Genomic DNA, 22,710 nt, shown 5'->3' on the forward strand with positions numbered 1-22,710 from the left:
ACCTTCATCTACACCCACATGAATCATCATCTTCTCTAGTCTCAATTAGCCCATTGTTCAGACATGTAAGCGCTTTATAGTTAAAATTGTGGGACATTCAATGATTTATTTTTATGTTGTGGACCAAAGCATGTAAATATCTTAAGCCTATTGTAACCACAGAACTTATTCCAGACATATACCTGACAATCACTTCAAAAAAAACCTCACAGACTTTGAGACGGGGGGAACAGATGTGAAAAAATGCTGACTGATTTCTGGGTTTCAGGGTTACAGACTACACCACACGTACACTCATTTGGTCCGATGCAACATGTAATCTGCAAAGTAACTAGTAAATTATTGAATTAATGATGTGAGTAAATGGAAAGAACAAGTAAGTGAACGTGTTATTCAGGTACAGTACTTGAGGGAATGTACCTAGTTTACATTGCATCACTGAGTGTACACCACATTGACAAATCTTTATTGATGCACAAAATACATACAAAATATCCATGCAGACCTGTAGTATTACCTCACATTAACATTTTGACCATTGAAAACAAAAAATCCCAGCAGTTCGATGTTATAAATGTGACATTTTAATGCCAAAGTTACTCAGAATGGGGTGTCCTATACAATCACCACAATGTCCCTGCATGTCAGTCTCCCTGCCTCTTTCTACGGTCCATTATCAGCAGCCCAGGGTTTCACTGTCAGCGTTTGACTGCTGCTGAAGCAAAGGCCTACATGAGTATGTGACATAATGCATGCATATTTTAAGCCATATGTATTTTTAATCAACGATAATATTGTAACGGTGCTTTCGATGTATGATCTTCAGTCTGTTTTGTGCAGTTCTTATTGGCAAAAAAGTCACATATTCGTCTATTTCCACCCGTTTCCTTGTGTTTTCTATGTGTGATGACTTAATACCAAAAATGACAATTTATTATTCTGACGCTTTTATTTTGAAGGTGGACGCCCAAACCGGAAACGCCTCAACAGTGGACTGCATTTCAAACCTGCACAACCTTAACTTTACCAAAATAAAAGCTCATGTAATTTTAACATTATAGGCTCTATCATGTGAGTTTTATTTTGATATAAAATAAACAATAATTATTTACATTATGAGGGTCAATAACAGGAGTTTGGAGTTGTTCCCATGGGAACCAAACCCCTAACTCTGGCAGTCCGCCCTTCAAACTGACTGTACATGACCATTGTTTGTGGTTTAAATAATTCAGCCTCAGGCACAAAGTCAAGTGTGCAGAGTCCTCAGAGTCAGCAGTCGGTATGAAGGCTGGCCGCGTTCCCGTCAAGATTTCCCACACAAATCCCCATGTCGTAATCATCGCCGACTTTCCATGTAATTTTCATTTCAAATGTGCCTTTTTGGGAGCACATGCAAATTTGTGGTGCTGACCTTTCCATTGTAATCCTATGCTGGCTGGAGGTTTCCCTCTCTGCCATCCAGGCCCCTCTCCAGGTTTGAGATGACAAGAGGCAGAGGGAGTATCCTGTAGGCAAAGTAGGTTATGCCATTATGTCTAACTGAGAAAATACCACAGACATAAAGTGTAATCAGGTTCTTGGAAAAAGGACAACGATATAAAATACGTTTGCACTGTACCTTTTATTTTTATGTCAGGCTGTGTGTATGCAAGAAGAAACTTTCATTTCTAGATGTGATGCACACTCAGTGTTCAGTTTCATGTATTTATTCAGTCATTTAAATAAACACACCACCATAAAAAAGATGGCTTACTGGCTTGTATATACACTGTAGGTGTTCTGGATGAATAAGAAATAACTGGTTTGTTAAAAACACATTCTCTTTCTCTTTCTCCACTTGTATTTACTCCCTATACAAATAAATGTAGGATTAACTCATCTGATGTTTTCATTGTCAAAGCTCATGATGACACAGCGATCAACCAGAGCATTGTGTGTGTGTGTGGGTGAGTTTGTTCTTGGTGTCGTGCAAGTTTCTCTCCAGCTAAACAAAACTAAAGAATGATCTTTGATATCAGAGTGAAAAAACAGATATATCAAATAAACACAGGATAGGATCTACAGGAGAGTATTTTGACTTTCTGCTTCATTGCCTGTTGTTTTTCACTGTTAACTGAATTAACAAGAACAAACTCAGACAGACTGTTTGAGGGGCACTCCTTCTTTTGGAGGAGAAATTCAAACCCAGAATTTTAATACAAGAATACAGGAAATGACCAAAGTTTGGTAACATGAAATCAGAAAAGCTCCCATTTAAACCAAGAATCCACCACATGCTTTTATTTTGTTAAACTGGTACATACCTCTAAAGGGACACTTGTCTCAGATTTTTAATATTTACAATAAAAATGAAACCCAAAAATATTTATTTTTCCATAACTGAGTAAAACAAGCTGTTCTCAAAGGAACATAAGGTTCCTGAACACTGTTTGAAGCTAGAAAAGGTGGCAGAGTCCGCCACATGTAAACAAAGTAAAACAGTGTGAAACTGTGTTGTTCTTTAAGGTCAGTTTGTTTATTCAGTCAGTGAAGATCTTTCTCTTCTGAAAACAATCCTCAGTGTTGTATTGTTACCATGAGGAAGCAGGTTGGTCACACCTTTGTGGACTAAAAACAGCAATAAAAACCCCAAATTAATGATTAAAAATTGATTAATTTTGCTTCCTATGAAGCTGACAAAGGTCTTCCTCTTATAGATGATGTGAGTAGATAATAACAAAGACAGCAATTGTGGTACTTTTGTCTCACCAGTTGACAAGTGGACCGCTGAAACCAAATAATAAGAAACTTTTCACCTGCACTGTGAGAACTGAACTCCAATCCAGATGTTCAAGTGTTACCTTCAAGGTCAAAATAAAGTCAGTCAGGGGAGATTGTGTGGTTGGTTATAAGGTCTTTGGTAGAGAGAGACTCACACAGGCAGCACTGAGCGGTGAGGGAATGATGCTGCCGCCCTCTTGTGGTGATAATGTGTAACTTCACAGAGCTGTACAGTGTATAGATTGACTGGGGAGTACTGTACGCTCGGTCCTACAGCGCTGTGAGGCCTTAGAGTGCTGTCATTTTAAAGGGGCAGTCCACAATTTCACACAGTATGAGTAAGTAAAGCAGTAAACGACCCCTGATGATGTCACCATGATGTCATCAGGGTTATGATGAAGCTTCGAAGCCGGTGTTGGAAACCAGGAGTGCTGGTTTTGATGGATACGTGCATTTAAAGGCGAGGGAGGATATAAGGAAAGGTGTTCTGTTGCATTCTGGGAAGTGTAGGATCCAGTGTTTTGGAGCTGAATGAAAATGATCTCTCATAAAGACGTCTCGCCGTGCTTATCTTGATCGATTGTTGTGATAAATATGATTTCTAAAGTCACGAGGGACTTTAGACCTGAATCAGCAACAATGTAATCATGATGATAATGATGGATTCAATCCTTTGGATTCTTTGCTGAGATTTTAAAGTCACAAACCAGCCTCATAAAAGCTGTCAGTGCATGTGTTAAAGGGAATTTTTCGAGAAGGTTTTGCGTTATTTGTCCTCCTCGCACTGTGTTTGCTGTTTAGAGCGTACCCCAGACAAAAGCTGCATACCCTGGCACGACTGTTGCTTAAAGGAAAAGTTCACCCAAAAATAAAAATGCAGTCTTTTTCTACTCGCCCTTGTGCCGATCGGACAGTCAGCTTCGAAGCTTCGAAGCCAGTGTTGGAAACCAGGAGTGCTGGTTTTGATGGATACGTGCATTTAAAGGCGAGGGAGGATATAAGGAAAGGTGTTCTGTTGCATTCTGGGAAGTGTAGGATCCAGTGTTTTGGAGCTGAATGAAAATGATCTCTCATAAAGACGTCTCGCCGTGCTTATCTTGATCGATTGTTGTGATAAATATGATTTCCTCATCACGAGGGACTTTAGAGCCTAATCAGCAACAATATAATCATGATGATGATGATGGATTCAATCCTTTGGACTCTTTGCTGAGATTTTAAAGTCACAAACCAGCCTCATAAAAGCTGTCAGTGCACGTGTTAAAGGGAATTTTTCGAGGAGGATTTGCGTTATTTGTCCTCCTCGTACCGCTGTTTGCTGTTTAGAGCGTACCCCAGACAAAAGCTGCATACCCTGGCACGACTGTCGCTTAAAGGAAAAGTTCACCCAAAAATAAAAACGCAGTCTTTTTCTACTCACCCTCGTGCCGATCGGACAGTCAGGTGAAGTTTCGTAGTCCACGAAACATTTCTGGAGCTTCACAGCAAAACAGTGTTGCACCAACAGCTTGAAGTAGATGGGGACTTGTTTTAAAACATAAAAAAGAAACAAAAGAGAAACATAAAATGGCTTCTTAGAGCTTATCCGGCATAAACCAAGTGTCTGGAGATCCCAAAATTGATTTGTAAAGGCAATATTTGCAGATAGGGTGCACGCTAACGCTTTTAGCTTATTAACAGCTAGAGTGCAAATTTGGGCTTCAAACTAAGAAACTTCACCTGACTCTCCATCCACATTGGGGTGAGAAGATAATAACCCTTTTTTTTAGCATTTTCGTTTTGGGGTGAACTGCTCCTTAAGTGACTTTTGTCTACTTTTGTCTTGACGGACAGCCGACAGCAGAACGCTCTTAAAAAACAATCACTAATGCTCGCGCTGACAATCAACATGTGCATAACTTATGTTGCGCTGTTGCTGATTATGCCTGTGACATGGAAAGCATTTCTATCAGAGTCATGAATCAAGATAAGCCGGGGCGAAATATCTTGGAGAGAGAGAGATAAGGGGCAATTCATTTTTTAACACCCACCCCCCCCCTTGATATTACACAGTCAAACAGTCTCTGCACAATGTGGATGTAGTTAATAATTCATACGTTCCTCCTTTTCTTGTCGCTGGGATGAGCAGATTTTGGGGAGGATACGGGAGATGAAGGGCTGGATAAGATGGCATGACTTGAACTTTTTACTTCATGTAACTCCTCCTTCAACCTTTCTCCTCAGCCCGTTGTAGCCCGTTATCACCTCGTTAGATAGTGTTTGTCGATACTTAAGTGGGAGACATCTCTCAGCTGGGAACTTTCACCTCTCTTGCCATTATATAACTCTATTTATGGGAGGTCCCTAGACGCCTCCCAGAGGTGTCTGTACCTTTTACCTGGCCTCAACTGCTCTGTCAGCTTCGTCTCATGGTACAGCTCGCCTGTGCTGCTGCTGCTGCTGCTGCCGGGACACAAACACAGACGAGCTGCACATACTAGCACACACCAGAACACAGAGACAGAAGGAGAACAGGCTGCCAGGGAAGGCAGGCAGGCAGGCAGGCAGGGAGACAGGCAGACAGACGGAGGGAAACGCACACCACCATGGGCTGCTGCAACAGAGAGTGCGGGCTGATAGCCGGAGCTGTGTTTGGGGCGCTGCTAGCCGTTCTGGGAGGCGTCCTCATCCCGGTGGGGAACAGCATCATTGAGGGGACGGTGCACAAGGTACGGTGGTGCTCAGTTTCACCTTTTTTTTTTGTTTTTTTTGGAGCGCAGGGAGTGACTGAAGGTGTGAATGCGGGAGATCAAGGTGAATCAGGAGAAATGAGAGGCGTGCATTTTTTTTTTTTTTTTTTTAAAAAGCTGGTAAACAAGAAGCTGTGCAGACAAACCAAGTGTGCCTTATCATTTTCATCTGTGACAGGATCAGCAGCTGTGATTTTTCAATGGTTGAGACCTTTTTTTTTTTTTCCTCATCACAGAGCATCCATTTCATGTATCAGCGGGGTAGATGGCCTGCTGGCTGTCTTGAGGCATGTTAAAAATAGACTTGTCTGTGTGTCTGCTTGGGGTTTTTTAGGAAGCCGTCATCATGGACGGAACGACAGCTTATGACAACTGGGTGTCCACGGGGGCATCGGTGTACAGGCAGTTCTGGTTCTTTGACGTGCAGAACCCAGTGGAGATTGTGGAGAACGGTGCAACTCCGGTGGTAAAGGAAAGAGGACCTTACACATATAAGTAAGTTTGATTATTATTTTATCATTGTGATGATGGTTCAGAATCTAAGTCATCCTCATCTCCACCTTCAGGACAAGATATCTCCCTAAAGAGAACATCACATTCAGTAATTTCACCGCCACCTTCCTGCTGCCCCTCGGCGCCATCTTTGAGCCCTCCATGTCAGTGGGACCAGAGGAGGACAAAGTCACCACCCTCAACCTGATTGTGGCTGTAAGTGAGTGTCACCCCACCGTGCGGTGATTCCTGACTCCATGTTAATAGTTAACTGGACCTCTGTGCCACAGACGAGGCAAGCAATGCCAGTTCAAGCTGTGCCGGCCTGTGGTGTGCAACCATTCACTTTATTGGTGGTTCACAACCTTTTTTTGGCTCGTGACCCTCGGTGACATGCTGAGTCTAACCACAGGGTGATTTACACTTCCCAGGTCGTCTCCTTGGACACTTTGTTTAGCAGAAATAGTCGATTAATCATCTTCAGCTACTTAGATTTATCTTGTAACCCCATGGACCCTCCCGAAAATGAAGATTTTTATTGAGATTTTAATTTCCAAGAATTGGAAAATGGAAAAAAACTCTTAGCGACTCTTAGCACATTTTTCATGAATGGGCAGCTAGCACGTTTAGCTGGCATCTTGTCTTGGAAGATAGCTACAATAGCTAACGCAGTGAGCTAACTTTTGTGTTTACCTCGATGAATCTCAGCCAATTTCAATAAAAGGCATCTAGCTTATTTATCTGGAAATTTTCCTGTGAAGTACCATGCAGTTAATTACAATAGCTAATGTAGCGGGTTAATTTCTGCGTGTTACCTCATGACTCTTAGCATGTTTTTCATGACTAGGCAGCTAGTGTGTTTAGTCAGCAAGTTACCCCAGAAGTTAGCTACAAGAGTGAAAGCAGCTGGCTAATTTTTGTGTTTACCGTGACGACTCTTGCATGTTTTAATGAATAGGCAGCAAGTGTGTTTAGTCGGCAAGTTGCGCGAAAAGTTAGCTAATGCAGTGGGCTAATTTTTGTGTTTTCCTTGATGAATCTCAGCCGATTTCATGAATAGGCGGCTAACGTGTTTAGCTGGAAAGTTGTCCTGGAAATTGGTTACAATAGCTAATGTAGCGTTCCAATGTTTTTTTCAGGAAAAGGCATCTAGCTTATTTATCTGTAAAGTTTCCTGTGAAGTACTCTGCAGTTAACTACAACAGCTAATGTAGCGGGCTAATTTCTGTGTTTACTTTGATGAATCTTTGCACATTTTTCATAAATAGCCAAGGCAGCTAGCATGTTTGGCTGGCAAGTTCCCCCAGAAGTTAGCTACAATAGCTAACGCAGTGGGCTAATTTTTGTGTTTACTTTGACGACTCTTAGCACATTTTTCATGAATAGGCAGCTAGTGTGTTTAGCTGGCAAGATGCCCTGGAAGTTAGCTAGAATAGCTAACAGAACTGGCTAATTTTGGCTAACTTGGCTAAGTTTGGACACAAAGTTAATTAAAAATCTTTTGGATGCTGATGTTGCTTGTCTTGATAGATGTTGTTTTTCCAGCGACCGTGTTTTCTTTGCAACTGCTAAGTTAGCATGGCTCACAGTCACAATGGTCACGAGTAGAACAACCTGGTAAAAACTGTGCTGGAGTATAGAAATTATTAACAGCTTGGACGTCATCATTTCATAATGGTAATCTTTGTTTATGGGGACAATTTATCTTCACCTAAAGATTTCATTAAGATTAAAAGATGAATGTAAGCAGTTCCAGTATCTGTTGCCTCACCGATCACTGATGAAGACATTTTAATTTTAATCCGTCTCATGTTGTTTTGTTTTTCAGGGAGCTTATTCACTCATTCCACCTCCTTTGCACGGCATGGTGGAGAGAATGATACAGAGCAGCAACTCCTCTTTGTTCCAACGCCGTTCAGTCAAGGAGCTGCTGTGGGGTTACCACGACCCGATGATGAACACCACCACGGGCCTATTTTCACCTGTGAGCAAGCAGTTACTATGACAAAACACTCAACATCAGAAATATATATCAATGTATTAAATTAAATCTATTTCCCCCCCAGTACAACGGCACTTATGATGGCCCCTACACCGTCTTCACTGGGAAGTACGACATCTCTAAAGTGGGAAAAATTCAAAAGTGGCGCGGAAAAGAGTGAGTGTTTGTTTTTCATTGGGATATTTTATTGAAACTGTAAAATTTTAGGTTCCCTGGATGTCTGATTTTATTTTGTCCAACAGGAGTTTAACTTTCTGGGACGACCCGTATTGCAACATGATCAACGGGACAGATGCTTCTTCGTTCGCTCCCTTTGTGGATAAGAAGAAGCCTCTCTATTTCTTCTCGTCAGACATCTGCAGGTGATGAGAGTCGCTTTTGTGGGAGCAATTTCATCTGATCTGTGCTTTGATAACATCTAACATTTAACATCTTTAATCTGAGAACTTGACCCATGGACTTTTCTTCTCAGTAGCCACCAGAGGTCAGAGCTTTCCAGTGCCAAAGAGCCAGAGATTACTGGGGGACACGGTGGGAAGTTGAACTAATCTCTTGTGTTTTTTTTGCCTTCAGGTCTGTGTCAGCCAGTTATGAGGAGAGCCTGCATCTGAGAGGGATCGAGGTGTACCGCTTCACCCTGCAGCCAAACACCCTGGCCGCCCCTAACATCAACCCAGACAACCAATGTTACTGCAGAGATTCGAAGGTCACCAAGAACTGCACCATGGCCGGAGTACTGGACATCAGCTCGTGTCAAGATAGTCAGTTTTCATTTGTTATCCAGAATAAACAGGAAGTTAAAGACCGTCCTCTGATGTTTGGTTGTCTTTCTGAACAGATAAACCGATCTACATCTCCCTGCCTCACTTCCTTTACGGCAGTCCGTCCCTGCGAGAGTCCGTGCTGGGCCTCAATCCCAGCCAAGCGCACCACGACACCTTCATGGATGTGGAACCTGTAAGTGCATCTCAAAACGTATCTTCTTGACTTTTAGAGGTGGAAACTCTGAAGCTCATTTTTTGTGGCGTTTTCCCACCAGATAACTGGGTTCACTTTGAGGTTCGCCAAGAGAATTCAAGTGAATATGATGTACGGACCATCGAAGGTCATCACGTAAGTTGTGCTTCACTTTTTTTAAGGGAACGTTTTAGGTAAATGTGCCAGTTTGCTATTATTTGTAAGTGTACATGATACAAATATTTTTTCAGCTGATCGTTAACCAATAAATACCTGCTTCTCATGGCTGATACAATAAGAACATTGGAAATTATACATCTTTGTATTTTTAAAGGAAGTTTACTACGTTTAGTTCATGCACACCTTCTTCTTCTTCTTCTTCTTTTTCTTCTTGGCCTTCTTTGTGTTCTTCTTCTTCTTCCCTTTTGTCTTACTCTTCGTCTTCTTTGTCTTCTTCTTCGTCTTCTTCTTGTTCTTCTAAGGCTATGTCTTCCTTTTTGTCTTCTTCTTCTTCTTCTTTGTCTTCTTCGTCTCCTTTGTCTTCTTCATTTTCTTCTTCTTCGTCTTCTTCTTCCTCTTTGTCTTCTTCTTCTTACTTCTTCTACTATTACGATATTACCCACTAACTAGGCCAAATTTGTTCCCCTTGGATAGAGCCAGGGCAGCTGTTCCCAGTGTTTGTGCTAAGCTAAGCTAAGCTAAGCAGAAAGACCACCTGTTGACTGTCGCTTCATATGGATCCTACAAAACATGAACGTGTTATCAATCTTCTCAACTTACGAGCGAATATTGTACGAATAATAAACGTCTTCAAGATAATATTGCGCATTTTATTGCAACCAGGAATATTGAACACCAATTAATAACCTCTCTCCCTGCAGGGTGCTTAAGAAAGTCAAGGATTACACCATATTCCCTATTGTTTGGCTGAATGAGGTAAGATTAAAAAAAAAACAATGTTGCCCTGTAGTTGTAAAGTAGGTATCGTCTGCGTAATAACGACTCTTTCTCCGTCTCCATCTGTAATCAGACGGCTGCGCTGGACGAAGAAACGGCCAACATGTTTAAGAAGGAGCTCTTCTCCCGTGTCGAGATGTTGGAGATGGTCCAGCTGTCACTGCTGGGCATAGGTGTGTCTATGTTTGTCCTGTGTTTCAGCATGTACTGTGTGGTGAGGAGCAGACGTAACTCGGGCAAGATCGTCTGAATGAATCGAGCAGAGGTGTCTGTTGTTGAGAGGCATAGCACAGTGTGTTAAAGCTGCTAAAGGACATTAAGCCTTTTGATATAGACTTGCACTTTTTTGTAATTTCAGTGTTATTTATAATGTCGTACCTCCTTTGATTAAAAAAAAGGGGGGGATACTGTGATTTTTTGCGAAAAGTTCAAGAGCTGAATTCCTTTGCCAAGTATTTGTTTTTGATTGCAAACACTGTAACAATAAACTCAATCAGGGATTTCTAGCGTGAGAGCAGATGGAGACTCCTCTGTACCGTCAGGTTATTGATCCACACAGAGGAGACATGAGTTTGCTTGATATCCTACGAAAAATGAAAATGTACATGAATCTAATCTCATGAAAATGTTGCTCAAGTAGTGTCTAACAAAATTAATAAAAGCTGAAAAGGATTTACTTTCTTTCTATTTGGTTGTTCGAAGCTGGTCTACGTCCACCTCGGTCCAGATACGGCAGAGACTTTCCTGCTGCCGAGACAAACTGATTTGGTTTCCTCTTTACCTTGAGTGACCCATAAATCAAAAGGAGTTTTTAAAACGGACCGGGGGATGGTACTTGGGTTTGTTTGGTGAGAAAGCAGTATTTCTGCCCCTCTTGGATTTTTATGGGTTTTAAATGACCCTCTGTTCAGGTCTGAATCAGACATGTCACACATATGTGGGAGTGTTTCATTAGGATTAAAACAGGCAAAGATTTACACCCTCTCCCTTACGGCCTTGAGGTATCTCAGGTACTGTACGCTGAGATTTAGGACAAAAAAATCCGGTTTGAAAAGCTAGAAGCTAGTAAGATAAAAAAAAAGATGATCTCACTCTCTGTACTGTAAAAGTGAAGCTACAGCCATTAGCTTGCTAGCTTAAATCCACAACACCACTTGGTTAGGTTTAGCTAACAAAACCACTTGGTTAGCTTTAGCTAACAAACTGCTTTCTTAGGTTTAGCTAACAAAATTACATGGTTAGCTTTAGCTAACAAAACCACTTCCTTAGGTTCAGCTAATAAAACAGCTCTCTTAAGTTTAGGAAAAGACCAGGCTTTGTACTTGTTGAGATATTTTCTGTTATTGACACAAAATGTGTTGCTTTGGACGGAGCCAGAGTGGCTGTTTCCAGTCTTTTTTTTCTAAGCTAAGCTAACCAGCTGTCGGCTACAGCTTCATATTTACCCCACAGACATGATTGTGATATTTATCTACTCATTTAACGCTCAGCAAATAAACTTATTTTCCAAAAATCCCATTGTGACAACAGTGTGACTGTTCCTTCACACAGCACCATGATATTAACCCACCATGGGATCTATGAAATAGAAATGGAGATGACGTATTGATCAATAAAAGAAAGAGAAAGTCCACATTTTGAGAACTTACACTAATAAAAATGTCTGACAACAAAAAGCATGGTCTTTCTGTAAAACTGGGATTCATCTGAACAGATTTATTCAGGCTATCATGACATTAATAAATAGAAATACACGTTTTCATAACACTGAAATTACACCGAGTTGAAGCTTGACATGATGCTGGTCACACAGTTTTTATTAAACGTGTAGCAGAGATCTGAAGATACAGCTCGAAAAGTCTTTTTCTCAAAATGAAAATAATACTGTTTGTCTCTGCAACTTGCAGATACAGTCATACTTGGTGAAATATGTTACGATATGAAAATATGTACACGATGAAAAACAACATTTTCACAAAAGATCGGCACGACTTTAAATTAAAGGGATGAAATGAAACAAGGAAAAAAACAAAACTCTGTACACAAGCAACAAATAAACTATCTACATTAACTACGCTTCTGAAAAAAAAGTCTATTCACATGTAACAAATGGTCTATCTCGCTGATAATGACTGAATTATGACTGTCTGCGTCACACTAACTAAAATGTGCCGACTGTATCTGCTAGTTTTGGTTGCCTTCATCTAATCCAGGCCAAAGGATTAAGATCTACGTTACTCACAAATTTCTATAAACATGCTTCTGTGCTAGAAACAAGAGAAGGTATGATACAATATGCAGCTGAGGCACGTTCTCTTACATGTAAAATCAGAGTAATAAGAATAAATATAGCAGGAGAGATCATGTTTCTGGACAAAGTCTACGTAATACAGCTTAACTTTTGTAATACAACACTTTTTACGGGGGCCGATTGCCATCTGCGCTTTGTATGAAAAGAGCTTTTGTAGGAGAAAAGGTTTTCTTTTCTCACATACGTTGACCTTTTTGTTACCCAAGATGTCCTTTTGCTGATTTTGTTAGTTTTAAAAGTACAGAAATGTGAGAAGAATCTAATAAAACGCGAGGATAATACTTCCAGAGGGCGCTCAATGTCAAACATGCATCTGTCTCCCTTTTGTTCCTTTTTACAATCTCCTCTTCATGATTTCAAAATTACCCCCGGCCGGTCCATTTCCCCCTCCCTCTAACACCTTAAAGTATGCTAACATCAGAGCTGCATCTCATCTCATGGTGTGTTTGAGAACCACAGTTTATTAGCGGCGTAGCGGGGGCCACTTCAGTTTGTGATGAACGGCTCGTGGGTGCCTTGTGAGTGTGCGTTAGTGTATGTCACAGCCATCTGGTCGCGGTGCCTCATGCAAGAAAAATACAGATATCGCTGAACTCCCCGAACCCACCTCCTCGTTTTTTTTTACTGTGCGTCCGCTCTGCAGTTTGAGATGAAAATGAGAAACAAGAGGAAGGTGTCAGTCTCTGCGTCACACCTCTGGGATGTGATTGCGGCGGTTGCGGCTCTTCCTCCGGTCCAGCAGGGGTTTCAGTTTGGCCAGGTCCCCCCTGAGAGGTCCGGGCGGCGGAGGCTGCTGCTGCTGCCTCTTCTGCAGGTTCTGGAGCTCCTTCCTCTCTTTGCAGTACTGCTGCACGGCCAGGCTCTCGGCCGGACTGAACGCCGCCAACAGGACCTTCGGGTGCAGTGAGCTGGCCCACGCCCACGGAGACTGCTGTTTGTCCGTCAGCACGCTCACCATGGCCTCGCTCAGCACTCGCAGGCGGATCTTGGCGACGGTGCGCTTGAAGCCGTTCTCGGTGGTCAGGCAGTAGTAGAGGCCCTGGTCCGACAGCTGGACGGAGCGGATGAGGAGGCCGTGCTCGGTGGAGAGGACGCGGTCGCTCAGCTTTACCTGTGGTCGGCACAGCAACAGTTAATATACAGTACAGACAGAGACTAAACTGATGCTGACTGTTTATTCCTTCTTCTACTATAAAATCAGGCAGACTTTAGCTTTGAAAAGACTCCAGTGATTACACACCATAAAACTAAAGTGATTTATTTTCTATCCCCACGAGGAAAAAGCAATAAAACGGCCATTACTCTGAAGCCTACCCCAAAGGGGGCCGGAGCCAAATCCATAAAAGATGTGTCTTTATCAAACTCTCTCTCTCTTGCCCCGGCTTTTATTTAATCTTTCACAGCCTTCAAATATTTGTAAAATGTTTCCCTGCTGACAATCCAGTCATTAGTTAAAGATCTATATCATGTTTGATCGGTATCGCTGCTCGTTACGATGCTCCGCTGCCAATAAATGTCGACTGTGTCGCTCCTCGGGCGATACAAGTCCTTATCAAACCTGTGAGCTCATTTGATGGCGTGACACGTTTAAGTGTTGGACGTAATATTTAACGACGTGACCGAAACACGAGAGCAGATCCCCATAAATCAGAGGAAAAGGACATTTAATTCGTCATATCTTTAAGGGGTTGTCCTCGTGCCCTTGGCCCCTTGTTACGTACAAGCGAGGGCGGGCTGTGAAGTTGACCTTTGACCCCCTCTAAATGTCAGACTGACCTCTTTCCGCCTGTCGTTGTCCCTCTGAATGAGCCAGCGAATGGAGGCCTGGGGTGACTTGGGAAAACACTCCAGGAAGGTGGTGTTGTTTTTCACGCCGTACTGCGTCATCTCCACTGCGTTTCTGTAAGCTGCCACACACACACACACACACACACATGCAAAGTCAATGGAGTCACGTCAGACGTCACTCGCTGACAGACACGAACCCCACAGATGGACTCAAATCTGTCTCGAGTCCCAGCAGTGAGACTGAAATGTTGACACAGAGATTAGTCCGACACCTGCAGCCCCCAAAACCAAACTCCATCAAGATTTCTTCACTTTCTACAGACTAACAAAAACAACCTCACAACGCGCAGGGCCGACTCGTCTCGTCTACCGTGTCGTCTTTGTCGCGGGTAAACGGTTCATCACTCGGCTGGATGTATGACAGAGCTCCCGCTAATTAGTGGTAATGGCCAGATGCTTAGTTCCCCGAGCTCGAGTTAATTTAGAGACGTTAACTGTTCATGGAAATGGGGACTCTCCGGGGAGCAAATCCTCTCCCCTCATTAAACTGCATCCTGCCAGTCGACTGTGTGAATTTTTTGGTGGAGGATGTTGTGCATCACCTGAACAGGCAGCAGTTGCAGCTACAGCTCTGGTGTAAACATCTGTAATTGTTGTATAATATAATTGTCACATAATGAATAACTTTTAGCAGTACGAGTGTGATATAACTCTTAGATATCCATAATATTATTAGTCACAATGCCCAGCAAGGTGATACTACGTGAGCGCAAGTGTTTTCATTTACAAATCTTGCTAACGCAGCAACATCAGCATTCGTTCAAGCTGTGTTTTCTGTCCACCTGAAGATTATAAGTTAACTATTTACTTTAGTTTTAGCCTGGTTTGATTTTTGGTCTTATTAGCCGTTAGCCGCTTTTCATCGCCAGCTATATGCTAATTTTGTCCACAAAAATTGACGTATTAACACCTTATAAATTTGTTAGGGCTAGCATGTCTTTCCACCTGAAGAAATATAAATTGTGTATCTACTTTTGTTTTCTGTCCCTCTGACGAATGCAAGTCAAATATTTACTTTCGTTTTGCTTTTGGACTTAATAGCCGTTAGCTTCTTTTCGTTCAGCTGTTAGCTAATTTAGTCTGCTGTCTGGTGCCGGGCAGGTGGGGTATAGAGTTTTTTTTTTAATCAGAGCTCTTTTTGGCTGAAAAACATCTGTCTGCTGTCGTGGGGTTCATGACAGTGTAATTTGTGGGCTGTAAAATCAAAACAATTAGCTAAAAGGGGCTAAGCTACAAGGGAAAAATGCACATTTGGGTGAAAACCTCTGTGTTCTTGTCCCGAGGAGTCGTACCTTCCACACTTCACACAGTCGTTTACTCGTTCGTTACTATAAAAATATCGATAACGTGCAGCTTTAATTACCTTTAAGGTTAAATCCTCTGCATTGAGTGAGTGGATTTCCGTGCATAATGTCCTGCCTTCGGCTTCTCCTAAAAAAAAAGACAAAAATAGCAATGAGTATAAATACACAAAAGCTAAATACAGAATCTTCCTCTTCACATGTTCATCTCATATTAAGAGCGTGGCGAGAGCAGCCGCTGCCAAAACAATAAGAGGAAAATCTGACTTGTTATTCCACTCAGCGGTGCACACTCATATAACAGCTTGAGGAAAGAGAGCACGTAAACAGCAGACACATCTCAGACACATTTCAGACACATTTTCCGTCGCCGCGCTTTTGTTCTCGACCAAACTAAACTTGACCTGCGACTGACTGGGAATGTCAAGAGACGGGCAGCTGGCCGCTCAAAGAGACCTGGAGAAGGTATCGGCTCAGAGGCGAGGTGTCGCTCGGACCTCTTTGTCTGTGTTATGTCTAGACGGAGGGAGGGGGAAACAACAAAAGCAGAATCAGTGACAGGGCCGACACTGAAGTGTGCGCTGAAGGAGTCCAGTCCTGTGATCTTTCTGCCCTCAGAAGTTGAGAGCAGCTCTTTTCTGGTCTTGTTGAACGAGGGCGTGGTGCTTTGATTGATTTGAAACCTTATTTGGCTCCCAAATGTGAAAAAATCTGTATACTGCACTGTGCTGAAGTTTATCATAACACTGGTGAAAGTTTTCAATAGCTGCCTCTGTGAACGGCCTCCTGTCACCACGTTAATAACACTGAAAAATGTGTTTCTGGGGCTTAAAAGCTCGTTTATCCAACACAGCCAAGAAGAAGAAGAATTCTTGGTGGACACTAAATACTCCCTCCTCTGGAATTCAAACATATCGAATACTCCCACAAAACTGTAAACCTTTGTGTACCTTTTGCCGCTGGGATAGAAGCGTGAGCAGCTGAGTCCGTCCCAGGCGCAGTAGGGGTCCCTGGCGAGGCAGCAGTCGGCGCAGGCCGAGCCGTAAGCGTGACAACGGTGCAGCGAGACCTGCGAGACCCCGAACTCGGAGCTGACGTACAGCTGTTGCTGCAAAGTAAACAGTTCAAATGTCAGTCCGCCCTGTTTGTCTTAATAAGTGGGCCGGCTGACAGGAAAATGAGGCAGAGCGCCGAAACCATTACGGCTTATTATTTCCTCGCCTTTGGGAGGTTTTATTACGCTCAAGAGATTTCTGTGTCGGGCATTACATAGTAGCTACAGACAATGAAAAACATATTAAAACAATAAAACTGCAGTTAATGTGTGAGGGGAGCAAAAGGTGGAGGGACACTTACTTTTTTGGAGGATATTCTCAAGTTTGTAACAGGAGCTTGATTCTGAAAAAAAAAGCACATACAAGAATCAGCTTTTAGCCACTGTAGACTATTTTTAATCAGAATTTTAAAATAAAACAACCTATTTGAGACTTTGATGATCAGACCAGTACCACTCTTGTGTCCATAAAGTAAATATTAAAGCTACTGCCAGCAGCCAGTTAGCTTAGCTTGGCACGAAGATTGGAAAGACAGGGACACAGTGAGCCTGGCTGTGTCCAAAGGTAACAAAAAACCACCGTCCAGCATTTCTAAACCCACTAATCGATGTGTTATTTCTTACTTGTATATTGAGGGCAAAAATAGAAGTGCAAAAACAACACATTTTTTGATTTTGTGGGGGGCTATGTAAGCTAGGCTGCTTGTGGTAGCTTCATATTTACAGTGCAGAAAGGAGACTGGTATCGACTTCATCTTCCAACTCCCAGAAAGATCATATTACCCCCAAATTTTAGAGTAAAAAAGTTTCTGTTGAAGAAAACAGGTTAAGTTGAATTTTCTTTAAAGCTGCTACAAGGAAATTTGATGTTGTTGATTCTGGCGCCCCCTGTGGACAAAAGTGGTATGAGCACCCCCGCTTTTACAAATGACGTGGCCCGGCTGGAAATTGGAAAATCTTCCTTGTGGCACATTTAATAAAAAAAATTATTCAAAGCAAAGAAGGTAGTTTCCATCTCAGCTTCTCACCAGATGTCTTTCCTTCTCAGCTTTCTAGTCTAAATATTTTCTGTCTTTTGAGAAACACGTCTCTTCCTTGTAGCTGAAGTTTAAAGCAGCCGCAGCCTTTAAGTCTGATCACAGGTTGATCACACAGTTTAGCGATGTGAGCTAAAAGATAAAACAAGCATGTGCAAAAAAGGTTTCCCTCGGTGCCGTCTGTAAAGCATGTTCCCCATCACTCCACGCTGCACTACGCTGCAGAGCATCCATATCCTGAATGCCACCCTGCTTTTGTCTGTCCCACCCTGGCCTTTGTGGTGTGGCCAAGCTCGCCCTCCTCCTCCTCCTCCTCCTCCTCGCCTTTGATTTTGCGATGATGAAAGTAAGAGTGGAATAAAAAGAAGAAAAAAAAGCAGGCAGCTGACCTTAAACACTTCCAGCTCCTCCAGGATCAGATCTTCATGCAGGGATTGATTGCTTGGCAGCACAATCACCTTCTGTACTGTACCTTTGTCTGGGTGGGGGGGGTAGAAAAGCACACATGTCAACACACATTCTCTTAACAACCGTGTGAAACAGATATGACTATGCCCAGACGTGTGTGAAAACTGGAATAGAAACGCTCGGGGGAAAAAAAACAAACTCCCGAGTCTGTTTTTCCTTTGCCCGTGTTTGCTTTTGAATTAGCCACGATAGCCATGTTTCCATAGCAAAATCGACCGTGGCAGCGGTGGGGATGAAAAGCTCTCGAGGGCCACGAGGAGGGCCGAGAAGCAACACTATCACCGTCGATGCGGCTGTTCTGTCCTGGGAGTTTGAGCGGCGGAGCGGTGAGAAAGGGAGTCACGGTAAAAGGCTCCTGGAAGTGCCTGATAAGAGCGTCGCCCTCATCCTTCAGACAAAGCAGCCCTTTTTCTGGGCTCAGATGTGGTTAAGACAGCACATGGCTTTCCTTCAAGAAAGCAGGGCAGGAGAGGCTGCCTGATAAACACAAGCAGCTGTGAGGGAGGGAGTCCCAGGGCGCCGTTGACTGAACGCTAACATGAGCACAGGTGGACGAGAATGCTGCATAATTACGTGCGCCCACACACTTATTATTCTGTTGTGCCACCGTGTTATTCGCACAGGGAGCTCTTAAGATAGTTTCCTAAAAAAAACTGTGATGAAATTAGGATTTTTATTCGATTGGGACCAGGCGCTCGTGTTCTTTCAGCTGATCCAATCAAATTAAACCATAAAAGGGCAAAGTCCTCTCCTAAAAGACATTGCCTTGTCACCCCATCTATGATCTATTTGTGGCATAATGACGATGATAACGAGCTACATGTTGTATAACGCCGTCTGCATTTTTGTATTGGCCAACACACCCATACTGTACCATCCACTCTGTTATCTGTGTCTCTGATAACCAGCTGTGCCAACGGGACCTCACAGAACAATCATTTACTTATATGACAGAGTGTTATTTTCGGACGTTTCAATGTAAATAGCTTTGAGCTGAAACTGCCTGGTCACAGGATTGAAGTCACAGTGAGTGTTTCTCATTAATAGTAATATCAGCTTCTAACAAAAGCATATATATCATCTATAAAACTGTAAAATGTGCAGCTTAGTGCATATTTTGGTCACAATTCCTGTGAGGAGATATCGACTGAAGTTAGCATACTAACCAGCAACCCCTGGGCCTGAACACCTCTCTCTCTCCCTGTGGTCCAAAGCTCCTGTGCTACTGGTGTAAACACTAACATTCCCCCTGGTAGTCTGGCTAGCTGCATGGCTAACTGAGCTAAAAAGCTAACAGTAGCTACAGTCACGGATGTGTAAGAAAATATACAGTTGGCAGCAGTTAGCAGTTACTCTGGTGAGATGCTGCCCCCTATTTGTTGGGAGTATGAATTCAAGGTGACTAATTCTTACATATACCATCTTTCAGTAATAAGCAAAGTTAATTGATCTGGATACTAAGGTAGTGATCTGCCTTTATGCAATTAGACCATCTTACCTGAAAAAAAAAGCTCAGTATTTTTTTAAAGAAAAACTCAAATTTTACATCTGAAAGACAAATTCTTTTTTTTTCTGCATTCCTTGTAACCGATTCATATGAACGTACATTTCCTTATCTGTGAATGTGTGTTTTCTGGTCATTCATGGAGAGAGAAAGCCCATAAAACCCAGCAGTTCAGTTTCAATGCAGTCTCACCTGTTTTTACACAGATCAAATAAGACAGATCACTGAAAAAATTGAGATTCAAGGGTTGGACTGTGTCTCCTGCATTGTGGTAACATTTAAACAAAGAATGTCAAATGACTCAAATTTTGCTTTTCATTCTCAGAAAACACTCTCCCTAATGACTGAAAGAAAATTGGACGTGGCAGATTTTACAGCCCCGTCCTTTCAAACTTCACAAAAGAAATTACAAAAGCAATTCTTCTCTCCAGAGCGTCTGCAACGTGTCTAAATATTCTTTCTCCTCCCCGTTTCTTTGTCCGTCCTTCACTCACTGAGGAGGACGAGGCGCAACAATACAGCAGACTGCACACTGTACAGACCCAGAAACAGGTTTTACATTCAGGAGAAAACACAGGAGGATTTTGAGCCTGGGAGGTAACTGGAGGGGGGTGATGAAAAACTGGAGTCCCCCAGAAAAATGGGAGGATCTGCAGTTATGGATATACATGAAATTTGAATTTAAAAATGTCCTGTCAAAGCTTTAAAGTATGACCTTATCATGCAACACAAAAAAAGGTATTTGCAACACCTGTCTACATTCATACCTGTGCCCAGGAAGAGCACTTGGTAGTTCCCGTCGGCAGCCATGACCTGGTCCACGGCCACCGACGTGTATTTGTAGTCAGCGTTGGTCCGGACCACCAGAGGTCTCCTCCCCACTGGGTAGATGGGGTTGAACATGACCGGATGGTTCCGTACGAAGGTCACCACGTCGTCTGGGAACTCCTTTGTTGTCTGGATGTCGGGTGTGAAGGCTCCGCCGGGACACTGGAGAAGCAAAAGAAAGGGAAACCACAGGTTTAATGCTTCAGACGAATGTTAAACAGTATAATTAAACAAGTTATAAGTCAACAGTTTGCTAGTGATTGATCTGAATGCATGGAGGTTAAATCTGGTGTTCCTCAAGGGTCCATATTGGGGCCTTTGTTTATTTTTTTGCACTTATTTGTTTCATACATTCATGTTACAACACCGATGTTTGCATCATCTGCCTCCTCAAGTGGTTGCCAGTTTGTGCACAAGCTAATGTTGTTAAAGCAAGCTAACACACGTTAACGTTGCTAATGCTAGCTAGGTAACGTCCGGGCAGTAGAACCCAGCCATTTCGTGTTTTTCCCACAAACTGGCAACAACAGGACTAAAACTGTTGATCGCTGACGAAACACAGACACCACGTGATACAGTAACAACAGTGTTACACTATTGGCTGACAAGTCTTGAATTCATAAAACATCATTTTGGACCTGACAAACATTTTCAGGTAATAAAAAATGTATAAAGAAAAAGTACAATATTCATGTTCACCTGCTGATTGTGTGTGACTGTTCTTTAGCTACATTGTCTTTCCCTCTATTTATATAAATATATAAAAGAGGTTGTTTAATCATTGATGTTATTTATCAATTTTTTAAGACGGAGGCTGGTTAAACAAGCATGTTCCTCTCCTTACTGCTTTTCTGGCTTGAGATGTGTAAGTAGGTAGGGTTAACATGAATATTTTATATGAAATTTTGTTTTTGAATCATGCGCTAAAATAACTGATGAATGCATGAATGAGTGGATACCCCTGAAATGAACTCACAGTGCCGGGCCTTGGATACGGGATGCGCCCTTGGAAAGCCACCCACTGAAAGTTGGGCCCATCTCTGTGAGCGAAGGGCCCGTTGAAGACGGTGAGGATGTCGGCCATGTTGTACACACACACGGCTGAGCCTTTGAACACGGAGCTGAGGAAACCAGATGAATACTTTAATGAGACAACGGTGGGAACCTGCTACGCCTCGAGACCCACCCCGCTGAAATATTCTGCAGTTGTTTATTAAGGTCTCTGTTTCTGTGGATGTGCGAGTCATTCTCCAGCGAGGACAGTTTCCCCCTCAGTGATCTGATGTGGTTTGGCTCAGTCATTTTTAAACCACACTGCTTAGCACATAAAAGAGGCCTTGTAGAATACGGGCAACAGAAGCATATTGTGTGAAGTGGAGCTGTAACGCAGTGTGAAGAAGTAATAACACAGAGTTAAGAGACCTCAAGGACCTCACTGTTTGGTTTGGATGTGTTCTTTGACTCAGGATACATTGGCTGAACCCTTATATGATCCTGAGGTAACATGTGGACGGAGTGCCTGTGGTGGTGTCGCCCTGGGTTAACCAGATGAACTCAATTTGAGATGAGAACATGTAGATCAAGTGACCAAAGTTGCCATGTGATGCTGACTGTGACCTTTAATGAGAGTGTAATAAGTTCTATTCAGAGATTCAGACGGGATGTGGCAAACTTTTATCTTCTTGATTTCTTTTATCAAAGATTGCGATTGTTAAAATGATGTTCATCATTATTTTAATTATAATAAAGATGTGATCAAATTTAGTTCTGGGATTCACTGAAATGGCGCTACCACAGCCTTATACTTACTTTTTTATTTTAATATGCGAGTTTCTCCTTTATTGTTTCTTTTTTTTTCTTTTACACTTTTTAAAAGTATCATTTAAGTATACTTTAAATTAAGCACAAAAAGTAAAACTATACTTGTAATGAATTTTCTGTACCTAAAACATATTTAGCTCATGAAAAGCTGACATCTTAGAGATACACGGTTTTAGCATTATACTGTAACAAGAGTTAGGATGGATGAGAACTGTGATGTATGTGGGAAATTAGTAACTACAATTGGGAGAAAACACGGTTAAAAGAAAATAAACAAAAAGGACAAAAATCCACAAAAGTGGAAACAGGTGGTCAAACTGTCATAATATGAAATAAAGGCAAAAATTGCCAAATCTTGAACTATTCAGCATTCAAGTTCTGCGATACAATAGACAGAGAAAAGGCGACTATATTCCTTCCTTTTTTCTCAGAAACCTGATGAACAAGGCTCAAGTTTTACCAATCTGAAAAATACAATAATAAAATTCTCTTTGCACTCACAAATACTGCTGTGTAATGTTTCTCTGTGCTTGTGGAACACATCCAACAATTCATTTCATGTAAGACATAATCTAATAAATAATGTACTGTCGCCTGCCATCATAGGAAATAGACATCAAAATGAAGGCCGTATGGTGAAT

At 42.2% G+C, this 22,710-nt stretch overlaps 2 protein-coding genes across 2 annotated transcripts in view; one reads left to right on the plus strand and one right to left on the minus strand.

Moving 5' to 3' along the window:
* Window positions 1-4,512: 4,512 nt before the first annotated feature.
* cd36 (CD36 molecule (CD36 blood group)) lies at window positions 4,513-10,569 on the plus strand. Its single transcript, XM_073480898.1, has 11 exons — window positions 4,513-5,468; window positions 5,824-5,984; window positions 6,056-6,197; window positions 7,810-7,965; window positions 8,048-8,139; window positions 8,226-8,345; window positions 8,557-8,744; window positions 8,822-8,940; window positions 9,023-9,096; window positions 9,822-9,876; window positions 9,971-10,569. The coding sequence occupies exons 1-11, from the start codon at window positions 5,346-5,348 to the stop codon at window positions 10,145-10,147; spliced, it is 1,407 nt and encodes a 468-aa protein (XP_073336999.1). The 5' UTR covers window positions 4,513-5,345; the 3' UTR covers window positions 10,148-10,569.
* A 1,010-nt stretch (window positions 10,570-11,579) lies between these two features.
* Window positions 11,580-22,710, minus strand: part of sema3c (sema domain, immunoglobulin domain (Ig), short basic domain, secreted, (semaphorin) 3C) — a 37,158-nt gene continuing 26,027 nt past the window's right edge. The window contains exons 10-17 of the mRNA XM_073480899.1: window positions 21,225-21,369; window positions 20,188-20,410; window positions 17,838-17,926; window positions 16,714-16,755; window positions 16,308-16,465; window positions 15,420-15,487; window positions 13,985-14,115; window positions 11,580-13,319 (exon numbers count right to left, since the gene is read on the minus strand). Of these exons, the coding sequence (XP_073337000.1) occupies window positions 12,897-13,319; window positions 13,985-14,115; window positions 15,420-15,487; window positions 16,308-16,465; window positions 16,714-16,755; window positions 17,838-17,926; window positions 20,188-20,410; window positions 21,225-21,369 (1,279 nt within the window). The 3' untranslated portion in view covers window positions 11,580-12,896. The remainder of the gene's footprint in view (window positions 13,320-13,984; window positions 14,116-15,419; window positions 15,488-16,307; window positions 16,466-16,713; window positions 16,756-17,837; window positions 17,927-20,187; window positions 20,411-21,224; window positions 21,370-22,710) is intronic.

The sequence above is a fragment of the Pagrus major genome, chromosome 14 (assembly GCF_040436345.1).
Source record: "Pagrus major chromosome 14, Pma_NU_1.0".
Classification (NCBI taxonomy): domain Eukaryota; kingdom Metazoa; phylum Chordata; class Actinopteri; order Spariformes; family Sparidae; genus Pagrus; species Pagrus major.

Bases quoted from the DNA above. Each gene is read 5' to 3' on its own strand.
- cd36 (XM_073480898.1), top strand. From the start codon at position 5,346: ATGGGCTGCTGCAACAGAGAGTGCGGGCTGATAGCCGGAGCTGTGTTT. The intron at 5,985-6,055 runs GTAAGTTTGATT...CTCCACCTTCAG, and splicing joins AGAGGACCTTACACATATAA to GACAAGATATCTCCCTAAAG. The intron at 8,346-8,556 runs GTGATGAGAGTC...TTTTGCCTTCAG, and splicing joins TTCTCGTCAGACATCTGCAG to GTCTGTGTCAGCCAGTTATG.